At 41.1% G+C, this 19,963-nt stretch overlaps 1 protein-coding gene across 2 annotated transcripts in view; it reads left to right on the top strand.

Moving 5' to 3' along the window:
* Positions 1-19,963, top strand: part of Jarid2 (jumonji and AT-rich interaction domain containing 2) — a 244,777-nt gene that overhangs the window by 136,247 nt on the left and 88,567 nt on the right. For both annotated transcript variants that reach the window (XM_008831385.3, XM_008831393.2), the window contains one exon: positions 5,994-6,135. In XM_008831385.3, the coding sequence (XP_008829607.1) occupies positions 5,994-6,135 (142 nt within the window). The remainder of the gene's footprint in view (positions 1-5,993; positions 6,136-19,963) is intronic.

Raw genomic sequence — 19,963 nt, 5'->3', positions numbered from 1 at the left:
ATTACTGCTATTTTGTTTTTTGGAGCCTTTCTTTCCCCCTTTGCCTGTTGGTTAGGATGTTTGAAGAGGAGGATATCTTTTGTCTTTGGGTGATATTGGTACTCTTTCATCCAGGGGTTAGACAGCCAGACTAGGGCCTATTTTGTGAACAATAGTGTCAATGCTACACTATTTTGAAATGCCTATTAGGCCTTTTCTTGTGTGGCTTAAGATAAGTGAATGTTTTGTGGGCTCAGGGGCCCCAGGTGTCTTGCTTGATTTGAAAATAGGGTTTTTCCCATCCTACCCAGTGGCCTGATTTTTCACGTTGGTTACTGCATTGAGTTTGTAATGTCCTTTGTCAAAAGATTGGTCTTACAAAGGAGGTTTAGATTTCTGAAGAATATGTCTATGAGGACTATGATTGGTGGTGGGCAAAGGGCTCTTCTAGATTGTTGTGTCTACATATTTTTGTGGTGCTACAAAAATGAGCAAAACTCAGTGTTATCCCAGTGTACTTTGAATCTGTTTTGAGGTCCATGGGTTGGAATTTTGATCTCCAGCCCCTTATTACATTTTCTTGACTAGAATAGAAAAATCTCCATAGCCGATAGGAAAGTAGACAAAGGGGAGCTTCAGTTGGTTGAAGGGCATTTTCATGACAGAAAAAGACAATTATTTTCCATAATCCAAGGTATGAAGCCATTTTCATTTGTGCCTCGTTGACCATAAGTACCACTTATGTCCTGCCTCATAACTGTCATTTGTTTTCAGTCACATCAGTGTGGATCTGGTAAAGCATGTCTGTGGCCAAGCCCAGGCTGGGCTCTGCAGGCTCTCTGCCCTGCGCACCCCCTACCCTCAAGCCCTTGTTCTGTTGGATATGTCACTGTGGACCTGCATGTGTACAGTTGAGGGTTAATATCCACATTCATGTGTAAAGCTGGCCTAACACCAGAATGCCTGTACTGCTTGAAAAGCAGACAATCCAGTGTTGTTTTAAAGTCTGAGGGAACGAAGGCTCTATTTTTCACTAGTGATGGCGGCAAACCATGCATTCTGATTACCTCAGAGAGAGTCCCTGCCTCAACCAAGAGGGTTCCTGCTTCAACCAAGAGGGTTGCTTTTATGATTTTCCTTCCAACTAAAAATGCACACGTGTGTGCCTGCATGCACATACACACAGTGTGATGAATTGCTGTTGAAAATGAAGGCTTTCTTTGGATGCTTGACTGTTTAATATGTAATGTGATATCTTGTCTCACAGTGACAGAGTGGCAGACGGCATTGACTGTGTAACACCAAGTCACCTTTTGTGCATGCCTCGTACAACAAAGCTAAAAACATTGACTCTCCTAAATATGCTAATAAGTTTAGTGTGCTCCAGATGTTTGAGAAGCACTGGAACGGCTTCAAAGCCCTCCTTGTTTTTCATTTCTTTTAACCCTTCTTTTGGCATTGCTTTTGTGCAATAGACATGTCGAGTTTTCCCTTGGTTTTGTATTCTGTCATGTTTTCTTTTGTCTAAAATATAAAATCATAAGGTCTCCATGCTCTACTTTTTTTCAGGTGTTGGATAAGAATTGTCTTGTGTTTCTACATGTATGTTTTGAAACCTAGAGTTATCAATTGCAATTCCTTAGTTGACAGAAACTGGCGTAAGTTGCGTTTGAGTTTTTCTGAACATCTTCATATGGAGGCAGCAAGGGGACAGGGGATCATGCACATAATAGCTCCAGGCTCCAACAGGAGTCATTTTGTCTTTTGCTGCTGCTGTTGCAGACCATGGTGTTGCATTCCTTGTGTGGCATGGCTTTTCTTTTCATTTGTTGCTATTTGGGAGATAGAATGAACGGCTCCTGAACTTGCAGGACCTCTGGCGGCATTGTGCTCTTGTATTTGATTTCTTGGAGGAATTTTCTGGGCACTGTGTTGTTGTGGCTGAGTGGTGCCCAGGATGTGTCACATTACTCCTATCAGCTGATAGTTTCTAACTGAGACAGTGGGCCTGGTCCCCATGCTGTCTTTACCCCAGTGATTTTGAATTTTCAGCTCATATTTTTTGCTTTTGTGAAAGACAATAGACATGGTTTAAGTTCAACCTACTGAATATTAATAGAGGAAAACAAATGCTAATGTGAGGAGTCTGGATCTTTGGGCCATTCAGTTTCTTCTCAGGTTTAACTCTCCCCAACAAAGGTTCGTGTTAGCTGGGGATCGGCTCTGGAAAATAAAAACAATGCTGTGTGTGTGCATGTGTGCGTGTGTGTAGGAGTAGGTGCTATTGCTTCATTATTTCTCTTTGACTAAAAATAATAATAATTTAAAGCGTTGATGACAGGGCTGTTAGGCAGGGGGAAGAAGGCAGCACACATGAGCTCCTCCAACATTGCTGTGATGGCTCTTCTGCCCTGTGGCATCATATTCCATTTTGTTGACCTGGCTCTACTAGATTAGGCAGAGATGGTATGATTTGGTCTAAAACACTAGAAATTAAATTTGATAGTCTGTACCATGTAGAAGGAAGAAAGGGCAGTGGTTCCAAGGGAGAGAAGCCCTGCTTTATCCAGCCACATAGACTAAGGAACTGAAAAATTAACATAAAATTTTCTGAACTGATTTTTTTTCCTACTGGATGGGAATACTCAAATTGAAAATGTTGATCATTTGCAGAATATAGTCAGCCTTGCCTTCACATAAAGGGCAGGAAAAGCTGTCGTCTTTAAATTTGCATGATAAGCAATTGATTCCCTGTGCCTGGACCCCATTTTCTGAGTCTGACTTGAACACTAGCTCTGTGATGCCTCTTGTAGTCCAGGTCATCCTCATTGTGTGACTTGAAATGGGGGAAGCTTGGAGTGTCCTGAAAGCACTAGTTTGATGAGGGCAGGGGACAATGGAATCCCCTACTTCCATTCCTTGTAAAGTGGCTCAGTCTTGCCTCAGAATCAGAGCGGCTTCACACCCCCACCCCCACCCCCACATACCCTTTCCTCACACTGAGTGCATAATAAAATTGACTAAAATCCCCAGGTATTTCTGATGCAAAATTTCCTCATACAGTTTCTCAGAATCTGTGCTTAGACAGATGGAGGGAGCCTTTTTATACAATTTGGACATGCACATTTTTCTGCTACTTGTTATTTTTTTAAAGGTCATATTTACTCTGGGACCTGACACACACACCCGCCCCCCATTCTTGAGACAGAGTCTCACTATGTATCCCTGGCTGGCCTGTAACTCACAGAGATCCACCTGCCTCTGTTTCCAGAGTACTTGGATCAGAGGAAAACGCCACCACATCCCACCTAGCATCTGATTCTTCCTTTGCAGGCAAACCTCTTCACAAAACTATTAGGGAAAGGTGTATGAGTACTGCACTGATGGGCCATTGGTTGTGGAGACCTCCCTGAGTGTTGTGTTTAACAGTACTGTCCATAATCAAGTCAATTGCCTGGGATCTTATTCATGTTTAATCCCAGGTTAATAGTGGCTCAGGACCACCGGATCTTCTTTTACTGACATTAGACATGGACCCCAACAAACTTTGCATCACCTGGAATACTAGTTATAAAAAGGGCACATGTGATTCTGGTACAAGTTCAAGCTGGAGAATCTGCTGCCCTTAACTTTATTGAGAGCGCCTGTGAGGACAGGAATGAAGTATCAATCCAGTAGCTTAACTTTGTCAAAATTAGTCAAAGTGCCATACTCACTGAGCAGTGTCACACACCAAACAACAAAGAAGAACATTTTTCACCCATCTTCACCTAGCAGCACCTCATCCTTCCTTAATTTTTCCCAGCATCCAGTGCAGCTTCAGAATAGCCCCCTAGTCCTCCCTCCCTGTTTGTGTGTTTTGTTAGTTGTAATCCTTCCTGCTGTGCATGACTGACTACACAGATTCTCCCTGTCTCATCCCTTGCTGAATGTGGAAGGTATTTCTTCTTTTGTGCAGCACTGAATTATCTGCACATGTGTCTTGCATTTCATTTCACCTGTATCATGAAGGGCCTTGACAACATAGTAAGTATTTGGAAAATTTTAACCCCTTTCCTTGCTGAGTTCTCTTGTATGTACATAAACACTATAGAAACACAGCCCTAACTAAGAATACCTTGTTTTTAAGATGCTTATGCTACTTTTTATTGTTGTTATAAATTTTTGTTAATTTGTATCCATCCCTCTCCCCTGCTAAGGAATTGAACCAGGGTCCCACATGCTGAGCAAGGCCCTAGGCTCTATCACTGAGTATACCCAAGCCCCTAGACTAATTTCTAATCTCTTTTGAAAGTATATTTTGTGTAATTCAGTGATGGGTGCACTACCGATTTCTGTATTAGTGCTCCAATGTACTGCTGATTGAAAGGATGCTATTTTAGCCACACATGCAATTTGTTTTCCTAGATTTACATTCAAAGACATTGAAACAAATAGGTAAAAGTGTGATATACTTTGCCTCACTTAACTCATCTGAAATATTGTTGCAGTTAATGTAGTTAAAATTATTAATGATATGCTACATTTAGTTTTTAAGTCAAGAGTAGAATAAAGCTCAAGATTGACTTTTATCCACATTAGTCTTGATTCAGGTGTACTTGGCTTGGCTATGGTGATACATCATACTTTTCTTATTTCAAATGTGTGTTTCTGTGCCTCTGTTTCTTAGGCTTTTTGCCTGATAGTGCGAACTCTCCACACTCCCTTTGTTTGGAAAGTTTGCTTTCATTTCTATATTGTAGTCATGTCCTTATGCTCTGAAATGCTGTGGAAACAGGTGACTGGGGAAGAACATGCACATACAGGGCAGGTCCCAGGGCTTTGGGGCATGGTGTTCTCTCAGAGAATGTTAGGAGATAGAATGTGTATTGTTTATAGTCTTTAGTGCAGCTAACAAGTACATTCCACACACAGAATGACAAGCTAATAAAAGTAGTAGAAGATCTAGATGAGCTAAAAATTAAGAGGCATTTGGTTTGTGTATAACTGGAGGTGTACACTAAGCATTGCTGCTGTTGCCTAGCTCCTGATGTCCATGAAATTGATCCCTGCACTTTGCTGTGGGACATTGGTGTTAGAGAAATTTCTCAGTGATAGGAAGAACCCACATTGCATCTAAACATGCAAAGGAGTCTGGGTGTTAGAAAATAAGGCTTTTATTCTGTTGTTACCCACTAGTTTGACCTAACTGCTTGTTACAATAGTTCCATGCCACTCTGAATATTGCCTTTAGAGCCCCTTGGGATCAACATTCCTTTCTTCAGGACCTGTGTGCTGGGATTAAAGATGTGCACAACCACACCAAGCAGGACCCGTCTCTTTTTATGTCCACAGTTTTACAGTTTCTATGGATGGTTCAGTACTGTAGGTATATAGAGAGCTGTTGTCTTTTAAGCAGATCTGAAGCAAGATTGGTTATAGTTAAACTAGTGGTGAATGTATTAGGAGTTCGAGTTCACACCTAAGATATGGCCATGAGGCAATGATACTTCTGTTGGTGTGGCCGGTATTGGTTCTTGAGGGTGATTCCAAAAAGAATTTTACTATCTTTAGTAAATATTTATCAGTTACTAGTTATTTAGATTTTTATGATAATTGTTACTCCTTTCTTTCATTTTTTTCAAATCTCCAGCCACTGAAGATGTTTAGAAAAAAACTATACCCAGTCCTTTAATTTTTAGCATTTAGGAGGCTGAGATAGGAAGGTCACATTTTCAGGCCAACTTGGGCTGTGTAGTTAGACCCTGTCTCTGTATCCAAACATCAGCTACCTCTTCCCTGTGCCCTGCCCCCCAGCATATTTATTATCACATCTTGAATTTCCCATTTTTGACTCTTAAAGAATGAGGTTTAATTTTTCTTTGCCCATTCAAAAGTGATATACATGTATTTATAAATTTTCTTCTGTCCAAATTCTTATCTGTCTTCATCAGCTGTTGCAAAAGGTTGACTGTTAAAAGTGCTGTTTCCTGATGTAATGTATTTAAGTGCGTGTCCCCTTTTCTCACCTGTAGGGCTCCTTGGTAATGGCCAATCTAAAGGATTAGGACCAGCATCAGAACAGTCAGAGAATGAGAAGGACGATGCATCCCAAGTGTCCTCTACTAGCAATGATGTTAGTTCTTCAGATTTTGAAGAAGGGCCGTCGAGGAAAAGGTTGGTACCCAAAGCTGAAAGTATCACTGCATTCATTATTAAACAGGGACTACAAACATGGCTGACAGTTTTTGTCACATAGGAACAAATGTGAGCCTGTCCACAATCTCCTGAGTTTTATAGAAAAATCAAAACTAACGGTTTTCCAAGTATTTCCCAGTAATAATAATTAAAAATGAGAAAAGATGCTGTGGCCTGAATGAAATATATTCCTGCCCTAAGAATTGGCCAAAGAATTAATCACTGTGTGACCCCCTGATCTTTTCTTTTTTTTTAAATTATTTTTATTTTATGTGTATGATGTGTTGCCTGCATGTATGAAAGTGCACCTATGTCATGCAGTGCCCTCGGTGGAGGTCAGATAGAGGGCATCTGCTCCCTTGGAACTGGCGGTTGTTAGCCACCATGTGGGTGCTGGGAACTGAATCCAGGTCCTCTATAAGAGCAGCCAGTGCTTTTAACCACTGAGCCATTTCTCCAGCTCCATGCCACTGATTTTAAATGTTCATGTTGATTCTTGCCAGCTGAAGGACTAAGATGTGTTTGGCCATTTCCTGAAGGGAGATTTTTTTTCCCCTCTAAAAATGTATAGAATAGGGGCTGGAGAGATGGCTCAGCGGTTAAGAACATTGGCTGTTCTTGCAGAAGACCCAGGTTCAAATCCCAGCACCCATATGGCAGCCAACAACTATCTATAACTCCAGTTCCAGGGGATCCGACAGCCTCTTCTGACCCCCGTGGGCATTGCATGACACAGGTGCATTTACCTACATGCAGGGAATACACACATACACATAAAATAAAAATAATAAAAATAAAATTTAAAAAAATGTATAGAATAGTTTTTCAAAGATTTGTTTTATTTTTGTTTATTTATATGAGTGTCTGTATGAGTAAATGTATTGTATGTGTGTGTGTGCGTGCCTGTTGGGGACAGAAGAGGGCATGGGATCCCCTGGAGCTGGAGTTGCAGGTGGTTGTGAGCCACCTTAAATTGGTGCTGGCAACTGAACTGGGATCCTCTGAAAAGCAACAAGTGTTCTTACCTGCCCAACCATCACCTCTCCAGCTCCAAATGAGGTGTTTCTGGAAAGATGTTCTTCTTGTCGTGAATCTAGAAATTGCACTGTATATATTCTCTTAATATGTCAGCATTTAGCCAAGTTGTCAGTCAGTTGTTCCATCATGACAGCAGTCACTTCTGTCTAATTTTCCTAAGTAAACTTAAGATAGTTGGTAAGAAAGTTGATTGCGGTAGTTTCAAGTGAGTTTATGGTTTCAAGGTCAGTGGCAATGACATTACATAATCATTTTAACTGGATTTTAAAAAGATTCCTTTGGCCCAGTGTGGTAGCAGATGCCTTTAATCCCTTTAATCCTAACAATTGGGAAGCAGAGAGAGGCAGACCCATCTCTGTGAAATCAGGGCGAGCCAGGTCTATGTAGCAAGTTCCAGGTCAGCTGATGCTACAGTGAGACTCTACCCCCCAAAAAGGAAAAACAACTACCACAACAAAAACCAAAAAAGATCTCTTTGCTATTATCTATGTGCCTCATTTCATGACTTTGGTCCTGTGTGCCCCCCTGCCCCCAGCCTTAAAATCTTCTTCTCCGTCCTTTTCTGTTCTCATTTGGTATTTTACTAGATTGCTGTCTTTATGACTTTGTAGTAAAGTCTGTTAGTTTATGAGATCAAAGGGGAAAAAAGAAAAATTCTCTTGGTTTGAGCTTCTTCATTGACTCATTTTGCAGAATTATAATTAAGTTTTGTAAATAATCTAGATATCTCTAATGAAGTACTGAGTTTGGTAGAAAATTAAGAGGAAGTAAGTTAGCCATGCGCTTATGCTTGTAGTTTTTGAGCCTGAGATTGTAGATGCATAACTCAGATTCTGCCTGCCTCCTCCACAGTGGGTTATACAACATTGGGCCTGTATTAATGTCTACTATCATTGTCTCTCACTTCTCACCATTCTCTGAAGCTTTGAACATTTCCCTTTAAAAATTCTTTTTAGTGTCTCAATGACAAACTTATTGTATTATTGGTAGGGAACTGCCGTTCTCCCCATGTGAAAGGGAAATTATCGCAAGATTCGAAGGAGGTAAGAAAGTCTCTTTAGTAAATACTTTGGAATGCACGGTATTGTCCATGCTTTCCAGCTTGTGCCTCTGGCATCAGCTTTCACCTCCATTTGCAGAACAGAATTCTGGGAGTCTGTGGTTCTGTAAGTCAGTACTAAGTCCTTCCTGTAGCAGTGTGACTGACCCTCCATCTCTCTTGCTTCAGTGTCAGTAGTACTCATTCTCTTGGAGGGACAGCCTGTCTAATTCACCGTGCTTCCCTTGGATGACAGTGCTACTGGCTTCCTTCTTTTCAGAATTGTGGTGTTTGGCAGCTCAGTGCAAAGCAATCATTTAACTTGAAATTTATAGGATGGTAGAAAAGGAAACTACTTTTTCAGGGTTAAAACGTCTTCAAATTTTCTTCTTTACTATTGTGTCAAATTGTCTTAAGAGAATTAAGATTTAAGAATTAAGAACTCATAGTAGCAAAAGAAGGGGAGAAAACAAGGGAGGGGAGTGGAATTTATTGTAGCATCTTTTGGGGCTTATAGTCATTCTGTACTAGTGAAATGCATCAGGTGTGCATATGGATTGAGATTGGATCGGTGATTCTGGACTTGATGCTGGTGTGAGGTGTCCTTAGTTGCTTCGAGCTGGAGGTTTTTAGACTCAAATCAGTGGTCTTGTTATGGCTGCATGTCTTGCAGTGTTACAGGGTTCATACAGGAGGTTTGAAATAAATAGTATCTTTTAAATAGTTTTAGGCATTGAAGAAATAATTTGCATTGATCCCTGTTTCCTGCTTAGTAGATTGGGTTTGAACCCTGTCTTCTAAAGCAGAACAGATTAGTTGCAACTGGAATATATATGCAGATTGCTTAATGTATTATTGACTATGGTGCTAAGAATTCACCTTACATATTTTACATTTTGAGTATTGTACTTTCCTAACAAATTGATAGATAGTATGTCTCTGAAGATGAGAAGTCTAGCCCAGGGTAACTACCAGAAGCCTTTCTTCTGCAATGCAGATTCAAGGGTAGTGTTAACTTCTCCACAGGTCTTCATAGATGCAGGAAATATGTGTTAAGAGTGGCTGTTTGCATTGTCCTTTTTAAAAAGATTATTTAGATTTTATATGTATAAATGTTTTGTCTGCATTTATGTATGTGCATCACGTGGGTGCTGGGAATTGGACTCTGCAGGACCAGCAAGTGCTTTTAACCTGTGAGCAATCTCCAGCTCCTGCATTGTCTTTTGACATTTAGAATTTTGGGGAGAAAAGACTGACTCCTAAAATCCAGGGTCATGTATTTATTTGCTTTGGAGACGTTGTCCATGTTTTTAGAATGATCTGAATTGATAGCTGATAGCTGTTCTTCAATACATAGGCACTCCTGCTGTGCACATGCTCTCAGGTGCATAGTTTTTAGATCTGCATTTCATATGGGAGACGAAGAAGGTGGTAGAGGACAGTAACAAGGGCTGTGTTATTGACATCCTTCTTAGTAAAAACCCGTAAGGATTGAGGAGCTTACTTTTTTGTGTGATGATGCCTTTAACCTACTTTTAAGATGTTAAAATGTCCATGTGTTTGCAGAATGTTAATCTTCTAGTGTCTAGTTAGTCCAGATTTGCTCTATATACTTGTACCACTGTTTTGCTTTCAAAAGAAAATTTCAGTTACTATTTTTTAGACATACAGGGTCTCACTATGTTGCCCTGGCTCGCCTGGAACTCACTATGTAGAACAAGCTGACCTCAAACTCAGAGAGATCCGCCTGGCTTTTCTTCCTGCGTGCTGGAATTAAAGGTGCATGCCACTCTGCCTAGAAGATAGAAAGCAGTAGAATTCATAGTTTGGTGGCTTTGTTTTTCTTTTTGTTTGTTTTTTAAAAATTGTTTTTTATTTTGTGTATATGAGTGCTTTGTGTGTATATATGTAATATGGTAGAAGAAAAGGGCATTGGATACGCTGGAACTGGAGTTACGGGTGGCTGTGAGCCATCAGGAGATGCAATGTGGTGCTGGGAACTGAATCTGGGTCCTCTGCAAGATCAGTGGGTGATCTTAACCCCTGAGCCATCTCTCCAGCCTCTTTATTTTTTTCAGATAGGGTCTCCCTGTAGCTTCAGATGGCCTGGAACTCCCTATGTAGACCAGGCTGGCCTTGATCTCACAGATCCCCTCCTGTGTCTGCCTCTTTACCCAGCTAACTTTGTTTTTCTTGTTTCAAATTATTTTTCTTAGAATTTTCCTTTATGGTTGTGGGTAGGAGGGGTCAAAGCCCCAAATACATCTTTTATGTAGCCCATTAAAGATAATCATGGAGCGAATCTTCCTAGAAGACAGTACTGACGTGCTTGAATCTTATGCGTGTTTGGGTAGCGTACCCCCAAAAGAAGAAGGGAGCTGGGTAGGACATTTGCCCCACTTGAGGGATGACATGTGGGTTACTGACTGATTGACTCACTGACTGACTGACTGACTGACTGACTGACTGACTGACTGACTGGTTGATTGATTGATTGAAGGCAGTCTAGGCTGGCTATGATCCTTCCACAGCCTCCTAGCGTTGTAATCACAGGTATGCACCCTTATGCCTGACTTTCCTGCCTTTATTGTGTGGCTTTTTTCCTTTTTTCCTTTTTTTCTGAGGGGGGGGTTATTGTGGTAGGTGATCCTTTAAAATGTTTTTATTTTTTATTTTATTTATTTTTATTTTTTAAATCAATTTAGTAAATTCTGTGTGGGGGCATCGTGCACATAAGTGTAGTGCTCGCAAAGGCAGAAGAAGGCATTGGATCTTTTGAAACTGGAATTCTAGATGGTTGTGAACCACCTGACGTGGGTGCTGGGAATCAAACTCAGGTCTTCTGCAAGAGAAGTATATGCTCTTAACCGCTGAGCCGTCTCTCCAGGCCCCTGGTGATACCATTTTTGATAGTTATACATGAGTGTGGATGTGTGTATGTGGGTGTGGGTGTGGGTGTGTGTGTTGGGGATGAAAGCATGCCCAGATATGCCCCTTACCCTGTCCATCCTATATCATTCAGTTGCTCTTCTGCAGGAAACAGAAGTATCTCAGTGTTTATAGAGTCCAGAGTGGGCAAAGTTTGGTTAATCTTGTGCCAAGTAATGATGAAAATAACGTTTTGGAGGTGTAGTTATGGGGATAAGACATGCCAAAGAAGCCAGCTCATTTTTAGAGAGAATGAAGTTGTGTGTTGGATATTACTGTTAGCCATCAGCAGCATTTGTGATATGTGAATTGCTATTAGAAGGTTTTCAAATGTGCTTTAGAGGGTTTTGTTTTATACACATTTATGCTTTCCTCTACCATGCCCAACACCATAATCGGTAGCCAGATGGAAGATCGCAGGCCTATCTCCCTCTTTTGAAGTTACTGAGTCACAGGAAGGACCTGTGGTGAACGCTATGGATTTCCTCCACTGAGCTTTGTGCATGCCTGCAGAAGACAGGAGTGGGGCAAGTTGTAGTTTGTGAGACAGGGTGTTGGTGAGCAGATTCCTTGGAGGTGATTCATACATTAGTCATTTTTCACATTACACAGAGAGAGGCCCTAAGTTCTTAATGCTAAAATTCCCTACATATAGCTTGGTTGCCTTTTGAAGTACATAATGCTTTTTGTATATGCTAGCATGCTTTTCAAAACAAACTGCAAAAGTTTCCAAGTAACTAGATAAAGCATACTAGAGTGTAGGGCATAGATCAAAAGAGATGATGTATTTACATTACTATAAGTCTTCCTGAGCTCAAACATAGCTAGTCTTGCTTAGTAGATTGACTTTTCATGTAACGTATTACTGGATTTGTATGAGGTCATGACTTAATGTAGTTTGGCTTCTGGATGTGAATACATGTAAGTATTTTTCAGTACTCCTTTCTAACAGAAATGAAAGAATGTTTTTCAATACTCCTTTCTAACAGGTATTCTGTCCCCAGTTATCTGTATTATGGATTATTTTTCTCCTGAATTATTTTATTGGTTTCAAACATTTCCTTGTCTCTAAAGTTTGGAGGGGTAGGACTGTTGCTCAACAGCATGCACTATTACAAATGGAGATCTTTACAGTAGTTTATGGTCCTGAATTGAGTCATTTTTTTAAACATCTCTTTTCATTAATATTAAAGGTACTATTGTTTTTAAAAAATCTAAACAAAATAAGAAACCTTTCTATTAGCATTTTATTTAGATTTTGACACTTGACTAGCCATGCTATTCCAAATTTTGCTTCAAATTTGAGAATATTTTGCAACTAGAGATAAATTCTATAGAGACTTAAAATTTCAGAGCATTCATGACTAAAATATAATGTATACTTACTAGAAGGAACAAAGCTGAGAAATAGAATAGTTTGTGACATCTTTGACAGGAAAATTGTGGAAGTAAATACTGAATCAAGCAGACATGGATGTGTTTAGAACATTTGTTTATACACCTAGTTGATATTACATGTGTTTTTCTTTCCTTGGTATAGACCTTAAATGTCCTGGTATCATTTCTTTTTGATTGAAAGATTCTTAAAAAATATTTTATTTGTTATTTTTATTTTATATGTATTAGTATATTGTCTGCATGTATGTGATTGCACCCATGTGGTACAGTGCTGCGGAGGTCAGAAGAGGGCTTCAGATTCCCCAGGAACTCGAGTTAAGGATGGATTCGTAGCCACCATGTGAGTGCTGGGACTCGAAACGGTCCTCTGCAAGAGCAGTCAGTGCTCTTAACCACTGAGCCATGTCTCCAGCCCTGAAAGATTTTTTTTGAAAACAATATTTCTAATTTAAGTCTGATGGTGATGGATGAATTTTTGAAGGCCTTTATGTAGCAGAAAACAGCTTTGTTTTACCCTCATTTAAAAAGCTTATGAAGATTGTATGCATAGTTTTAAAGAAACATCACTTCCATGTTTAAGAGATATTTTTGCTGGGTATAGAATACCAAGTTAAATGCAAATCTCCAGCAGAGTGTTAATGATATTGTTTCATACTTTCTAGTTTGTTGAGTTTCTGGCAAAGAATTTGCTGTCATTCTTTAAACTCTTACCACGTTGGATTTTCCTCTCCAAACTAGCAAGTATTTTTATAATTAGTGATTATCAGCAAGTTGGTATGTCCCAAGGTTTTCTTGGTTCTTGTTCTTGATATTTGTTGAACTTCTTACTACTGTTAGTCTTCAGATTTCACTTCTGGAAAAATATGAGCTATTATTATTATTATGTTATTTTGAGATAGAGTTCTCACTGAATAGCCCACATTGGCCTCGAACTCTCAGAGATCTGCCTGGCTCTGCCTCCTGAGTGCTGAGATTAAAGATGTATGCCCTAGGTAAGAGCTATTATTTCTTACAAAATATGTTTTGTGCTCTTCACTTGGCAACATCATTGCACACATAATAATATTAGTAGACTTGAAGTTGCCCTTTACCTCACTGTTGATTCCCCTCCCCATCTTTATTATCATCATCATCATTGTTTTGAAGACATTTCATTTTAAATCAACCAGCTTATTGATTGGGCCATTTATTTGATGTGAGAACCAAAAGGATTATTCTCCCAACTGGTGGCTCTTCAGGCAGGTCTTGGTAGTTTGTGATTTTAGTGAGTTGTTCCTCCACCTGGGGAATACTTGTTTTCACTTCTCATCCTTTGGCTTGGACATGGTTGGGGCTGCAAGGCAAGGATAAAGGTATAGCCTGCTTCCTAGTAACTGCTTATGGGCATGCTTCACCCTGCTTGCTATTCTTACTTTGGGAATAAGAGTGTGTGATGTTCCAGTCCTTGTGCCTTTACCTCAGATTTAAATGTTTTTTCCAGGGAACCTGCTCACAGCAAGGGCCCTGAGTGGGTGTCTCAGGTACATAGCACAGAGCTGAGGGGGCCCTTCTGATTGTGCCCATGGTTTCTGCATGTGGAAACGTGTGTGCTGTTACCTGGAAAGTTTCCCATGTTGCTCACTCACATAGCTAGGGTTTCCCAGTAGTAGAATCCCTGGGGCTTTCTGTTCAGACCTCACACAAGTCCTGTCTTCTCTCCCCTGCACATTGAACCCCAAGGCTTTGGTGTGTCTCCATACCACTGGTTCCCCACCTTGCAATAGAGCCTAACTCATGATACCCACTGAATGAAGCTGTTCAGATAAGCAGCCTCACATGTGAAATTTTTTCTGTGACTCCCACCCCTCCTTTCTTTCTTAGAATTTTTAACTGCTTAGCAGATGATTATTGGTCTGTTTGGGGTTATGACGATCTTTTCCATTGCTCTAATTCATAGAAGCAGTTGTTGAGTCCTGTGTTGTCCTCTCACAGGTCAGGACTACTTTGGTTCTGCACATGTGTAATGTAACAGGCAGGCTTCTTTATCAAGTGTTAAAGGTGCAGTTCAACCTTCCATTGAAAGTGATGTGCAGGTTGTTTCTGTGAGCATCATGGTGCTGGGTGGTGGTGGTGTCTACTGGGAGTTAAGTTCACCATCTAAAAGGAAGAGTTTGGGACTGTGATTTATGCATCTTGTTGGTAAAGCACTAAGGGATAAATTGTGCCTGGGTCACTGACCAGAGACAGTTTGAAATTTGGGGTTCACTTTTATGTGACAGGCTATATTCCTTAAATGACAATAGACTATAGGTCCCTTGGGACTATTTTCTTTTTGCCCCCTCTGGCGGTTTGAATGAGAATGTCCCCCATAGACTCCAAGTATTTGGACATTTTGTCCCCAGTTGGTGGTGCTGTTTTGAGAGGTTTTAGAAGGTGTGCCCTTGCTGGAGGATGTAGATCACTGGGGGCAGGCTTTCAAAGTTCTTGAACCTTGCCAGATTTCCAGTCTCTCTCTGCTTCTTGTGCCTGTTTGAAGATGTGATCTCTAGGCTTTCTGCCTTGGCCACCTCTGCTGCCATGCCTCCCTAGCCATTATGGACTCTAATCACTCTAGAATCATAAGCCAAATAAACTCTTCCTTCTGTAAGTTGCCTTTGTCATGGTGTTTTATTACAGCAACAGAAAAGTAACTAATACACCGACTCTACCCTGTGCCTCCAGCCAAAACAGAGAAACTGATACCCAGGTCAGGGTCAGGAGCTCCCTCTATGTGTTTGACTTTGGCTAAGTGGTTGTATTTTTTCTTACCTGTGAAATTTGAAATGTATGATCTGGGGACAGTAGTTGCTTCTCATCTCCTTCCCTGACTCTTCTTTCCTTGTGACCATGGGAGCTGACAGGAAATGGCAGCTGACCCTTTGCAGGTTCTCTGGGCTTTGGGGAATCTTACTTGTTTTCTCAAAGAACTCCACCTCCTTGAGGAGGCTGTCCCCTCACCCTTCTCTAGTGTTCATGCTTATCCCTCCTCCTGCTGGGCTGTGATATTGAGAGCAAACATTTAACATAGTACTTATGGAGTTCTCTCTACTGTTTTGTCAGTTACATATGTGTGCCTACAAATTCTTAACACAATTTCTTGGAGGAAGATCATCTTACCAACCCATTTTTTATAGACCAGAAAACAAAGGCACAGAGGGGCCTTTCCTAAGAAAGCTTCTGGTATGTAGAAAAGACTCCATACATGGCTTCTACTCACCTTGAGCAGGTCAGTAGAGAGCCAAACACTGTGCAGATGATAAAGTAACAGAGAAGAGCTGTGTTTCCATAGTCTATGAGTTGCCTGAAAATTCTTAGTTCCAAGCAAGGGGACCCATTTTTAACTCTCAGAACTGTGATCTTCAAAGAGGTTGGAGTGCTGCCACATATACATACAAGTAGGTTCATGGTACTTTGATGGAAAGGTGATGGATCCAACCTGGTTTCCTGCTTCAGTAACTTTGCATTCCAGGGAAAATAGAGAAGCCAAGAAATTCATTTGAGTCCTTGGTTTCCACGTATCCCTGAAAGTTAATATGTAGGAAACCTGATCTCCAGTGTGGAGGTGTTAGGAGCTTGGGACCTTAAGCAGGTATGTAGATCATGAAGGCTCTGCTGTCCTGAGTGCTAAATTAGCCCCATTATCATGGTAGTGGATTTCACACTCCCTTCCCCTTCCTCCATAGTTCTACCATGGAATGCTTCTGCCTTGCTGTGAGGTAGCCAGAATGCCCGCCTTATTCACTTTGGATAATCTATTGCTGTAAGGAATTCTGCAATAGGAAGGCCAACCATTGAAGGGTGCTATGAATGAAACAGGAACATATGGAACCCTAATGGGGGCCTTGAGGACTGTATTAGAAAGTTGGAACAACTTTTCCCCCTGCAGGAATGGGCAGTGAGTAAAAGAGCTGGAGACTTTCTTGCCCTATTCTTGATAAGTCAGTTTTCAGGTTTTTCAGCACTGCTTTCTCAGCTAATGTAAGTAGAGATAGGCCTAGTACCCAGCACTAAAGAACAGGAGTTGGGCACAGCAGAGCTATACTAATAACACTGGGAAACTCTGCAGAGCCAGGGGTTGAAGAGTTGATTCTTGTGATCCACAAATCACATAAATCCATAGGTGAGCCCAGGCTGATGTCCTTAGAGTAATCCTTTGTGTTTCTGTGACAGCCTGCTTTGGGAAGGTAGGTTGAATTGTCCGTGGCTGACTAGCATCACCAGAGGCCTGGGAGAGGAGTAGTGTTTGTAGTTTCTTCAATCATGAGGCAAGGGTTTGTGTTTGTATTTGAAAGGACATACCTGGTTGTTATGGGACAAGATGAAATCAGGTCCCCAGTACAGCTTTCTGTCTGGTGAGGAGCCTCAGACTTTAGATAGTATACTTACAGTTGATTTAGGAAGTTAGCTGTAGTTCCAACATGGTAATCCCCACACTCCTTGGTACCCTCTTTGGGATCAGAAAATGATACTCAGACAAAGTGAGGAGCTGGTGCAAGCTGGACAGGCCCAACTAGACAGTCCTGACCAACAGCAGCCCAGGTGGCTTTTAGAATGAAAATAACCTACCACCATACCAGGGAAGGAACTACTGGTATTCTTCTAGCATCAGTCTTCAAAGCCATGTAGGCCAGGATGCACTTAGAGGTACCGCAGTAGCATTTGAGTGAATATAGAGCATTAACTTTCCTCATCTGCAGGAGGGAGCCGATTTTAGAGAGGCTCTTGTCATTACCTTCAAGAATGAGGAAGGATCCAGGGTCTCTACACACTGAGCTACATGCCCTGCCCAAGAGATTTATTTAAAACACTTTAAAAATGCTTATTTTGGGCTGGAGAACTGGCACAGCTGTTTAAGGCCCAGGCTCACAACCAAAAATACTTATTTTATGTGTTTATGAGCCCGAGTGTATACATGCACACCATGTATATGTAGGAGCTCACAGAGGTCAGAAGAAGGTATCAGAGCCCCTGGAACTGGAGGTATAGACACTTGTGAGCTACTTTACTCTTTCGGTGCCCGGAACTGAACCCAGGCCCTTCTGCAAGAGCAGCAAGTACTTTTAACTGCTGAGCCATCTCTCCAGCCTCATAATTTAAAACATTTTATTCTTGTTGTTGCTGTGTATGTGTGTGTGTGTATACACACCATGCTACTATGCACATGTAGAGGTCAGGTTCTCTTTTTCACTTTTATGTGGGTTCCAGGGATTGAACTCGGGTTGTCAGGATGGTGTGGCAGAGCCATCTCTCCAGCCCTAAATTTATTATTATTTTTTTAATTTTGGGGGCATGTGGAGTGAGTGTTTGGAGATGAGAGGACTTTTGGGAGTTGGTACGCTCCTTCCGCCTGGGGATCTGGGGATTGAATTCAGGTTGTCAGGCATGCGGGCAAGTGCTCTTTCCCACTGAGTCTTCTCACTGGCCCAGCTAAAAGTTTAGTTTTAAATATTTTTTATTTTTTGTGTATGGGTGTATTGCTCGCATGTTATGTAAGTGCACCTGTGTTGTGTAATGCCCCTGGAAGTCAGAAGAGGGCATTGAATCCCCCGGAACTAGAGTTATGTACAGTTGTTAGTCGCCATATGGGTACTGGGAATTGAACCTGGGTCCTCTGTAAGAGAAGCCTGTATTCTTAACAGGCTTATTTTTTAAAGCAGTAATTCTTCAACCTTAACCCTCCCAAATTAGCTTTGATTACAGGTGTGCACCATTATGTTCAACTGGAATTTCCATTTTTATTTATGTGTATCTTAAAGCAACATATATGGCCAGGTATGGTGGCATATACTTGTAATCTTGGCACTCAAGAGGGCTGAGGCAGGACGATCTTGGAGACCACTGAGGTCTCCCTTAAAAATTCCTCCTGCTAAACATGGGGCTCTGCTTAGGAAGATCTCTGCAGATAATCAGAGCTCTACATATTAAGTGTGGGGTGGGGGTGTGTGTGTGAAAAGCCTGGGGCCTGCCCCAGAGTATGTGTCCTGTATGAGTTAACATACCCACAGAAATAGTTTTGATTTACTCATTTGTTGTTACCAAGGACAAATCTTTAGGAACTTATGGGAATGTACATTCAACTCTGTAATTTGCTCAAAGCCCCAGAAAAATACACAGACTTCTGCTCTGTGGGTTCATTTAAGGAAAAAAAATCTCTAGAACTTCATCTGAAGCAATTTTATTCTTGCTGAGGCCATTTCCTTTTTCTTTTACCTTGGAGATCAGATTGTAGGGATATCACTTCCACCTCCCATGCAAACTAGGGGCTAGAATACTTTGTGGTTGCCATGGAGACTGCTGGGTACCAATTTCTTCCTTCCTCCTTTATGGTTCCTCTTAGTCTTTTAAATATGAACAGCTGTCACGTGTTTTGTCCTCCTTTATACACCCCCAGTGGACAAATCTAAGCATTGCCCTGATACTTTTGAGTAGATTGGCCATCTTTCGAACATATTTTAACAGTCTCTAAATCTTCTGTGAGGAAAAATTAGAGTGAACAGATTGACATTCAGATGAAAGACAGTAGGTGTCAACTGGTGAGGATTTGGAGTCATCAGGATTGTGAGGGAGGTGACAGTCGTAAGTGTCGCTTGTGGTTCACATGAGTGTGCTCATATTGGATCGTTAGGCATGCCTTTTTGTGTTTGCAGAATAGAATGCTCTGTGCTGTTAGGACCTCACTTGGTTGCTTAGCTTAATTAGTAGCAGTGAACGTGTTCAGTTTGAGACAGCAAGTGAATGCTCCTTTGATGTCATGCCATACTTTTCCTATCCCTCCCATCCCCCAGAAGGGAAGGCAGCAACCAGCATGCCTTGTTTATAGTAGAGTTTGGCTCATTTCTGCCATTGGGAATTCAAAGAAGAGATCATAGTAATAGATGATGGTTCTCCTCAGCCCCCCCTTTGAATAAATACCAGACAAGGCTGCTTTCTCTTTTTTGCTTTAGGCTCATTGGCTTTGGTTTGCAAAGTAGAATCTTGTAGTGTATAATCCTCATAAAATGCCTTGATAGATTTTGCCCCTGATAGCTTAAAGCTCATTTTATAGAATTGGTTTAAATTGATTGATATCACTAGTACTTGCGTTTTCTTTCACGTGTTTGTAGCAGGGGATGTGTGGGTGTTTGCGGCTGTCTAGACTGGCCCCCTTGTTTCTCAGGCCTTCAGAGCCTGTGGCTCTTAGCCCCTGGACAGATGGGACAGTCCTTGTTTATCTTGTATCTTCAGTGCCTGGCATAGTATCTGGTGTGTGATAAACATTTGTATTTTGAAAGTAAACAAATTCTAAGAGTAGCTAAATAAAGTACAAGGAATGAAAATGTTTGTAAAGGAGTCATCGTTAATTCAGCAAATGATCCTATACTTAAATCTTGCTTTGTCTGTCACATT

This window comes from Nannospalax galili, unplaced genomic scaffold, assembly GCF_000622305.1.
Source record: "Nannospalax galili isolate Female #2095 unplaced genomic scaffold, S.galili_v1.0 scaffold30, whole genome shotgun sequence".
NCBI classification, from domain to species: Eukaryota; Metazoa; Chordata; class Mammalia; order Rodentia; family Spalacidae; genus Nannospalax; species Nannospalax galili.
Note: the sequence above shows the minus strand (reverse complement) of the source record. Positions and strands in the feature narration are given on the sequence as shown.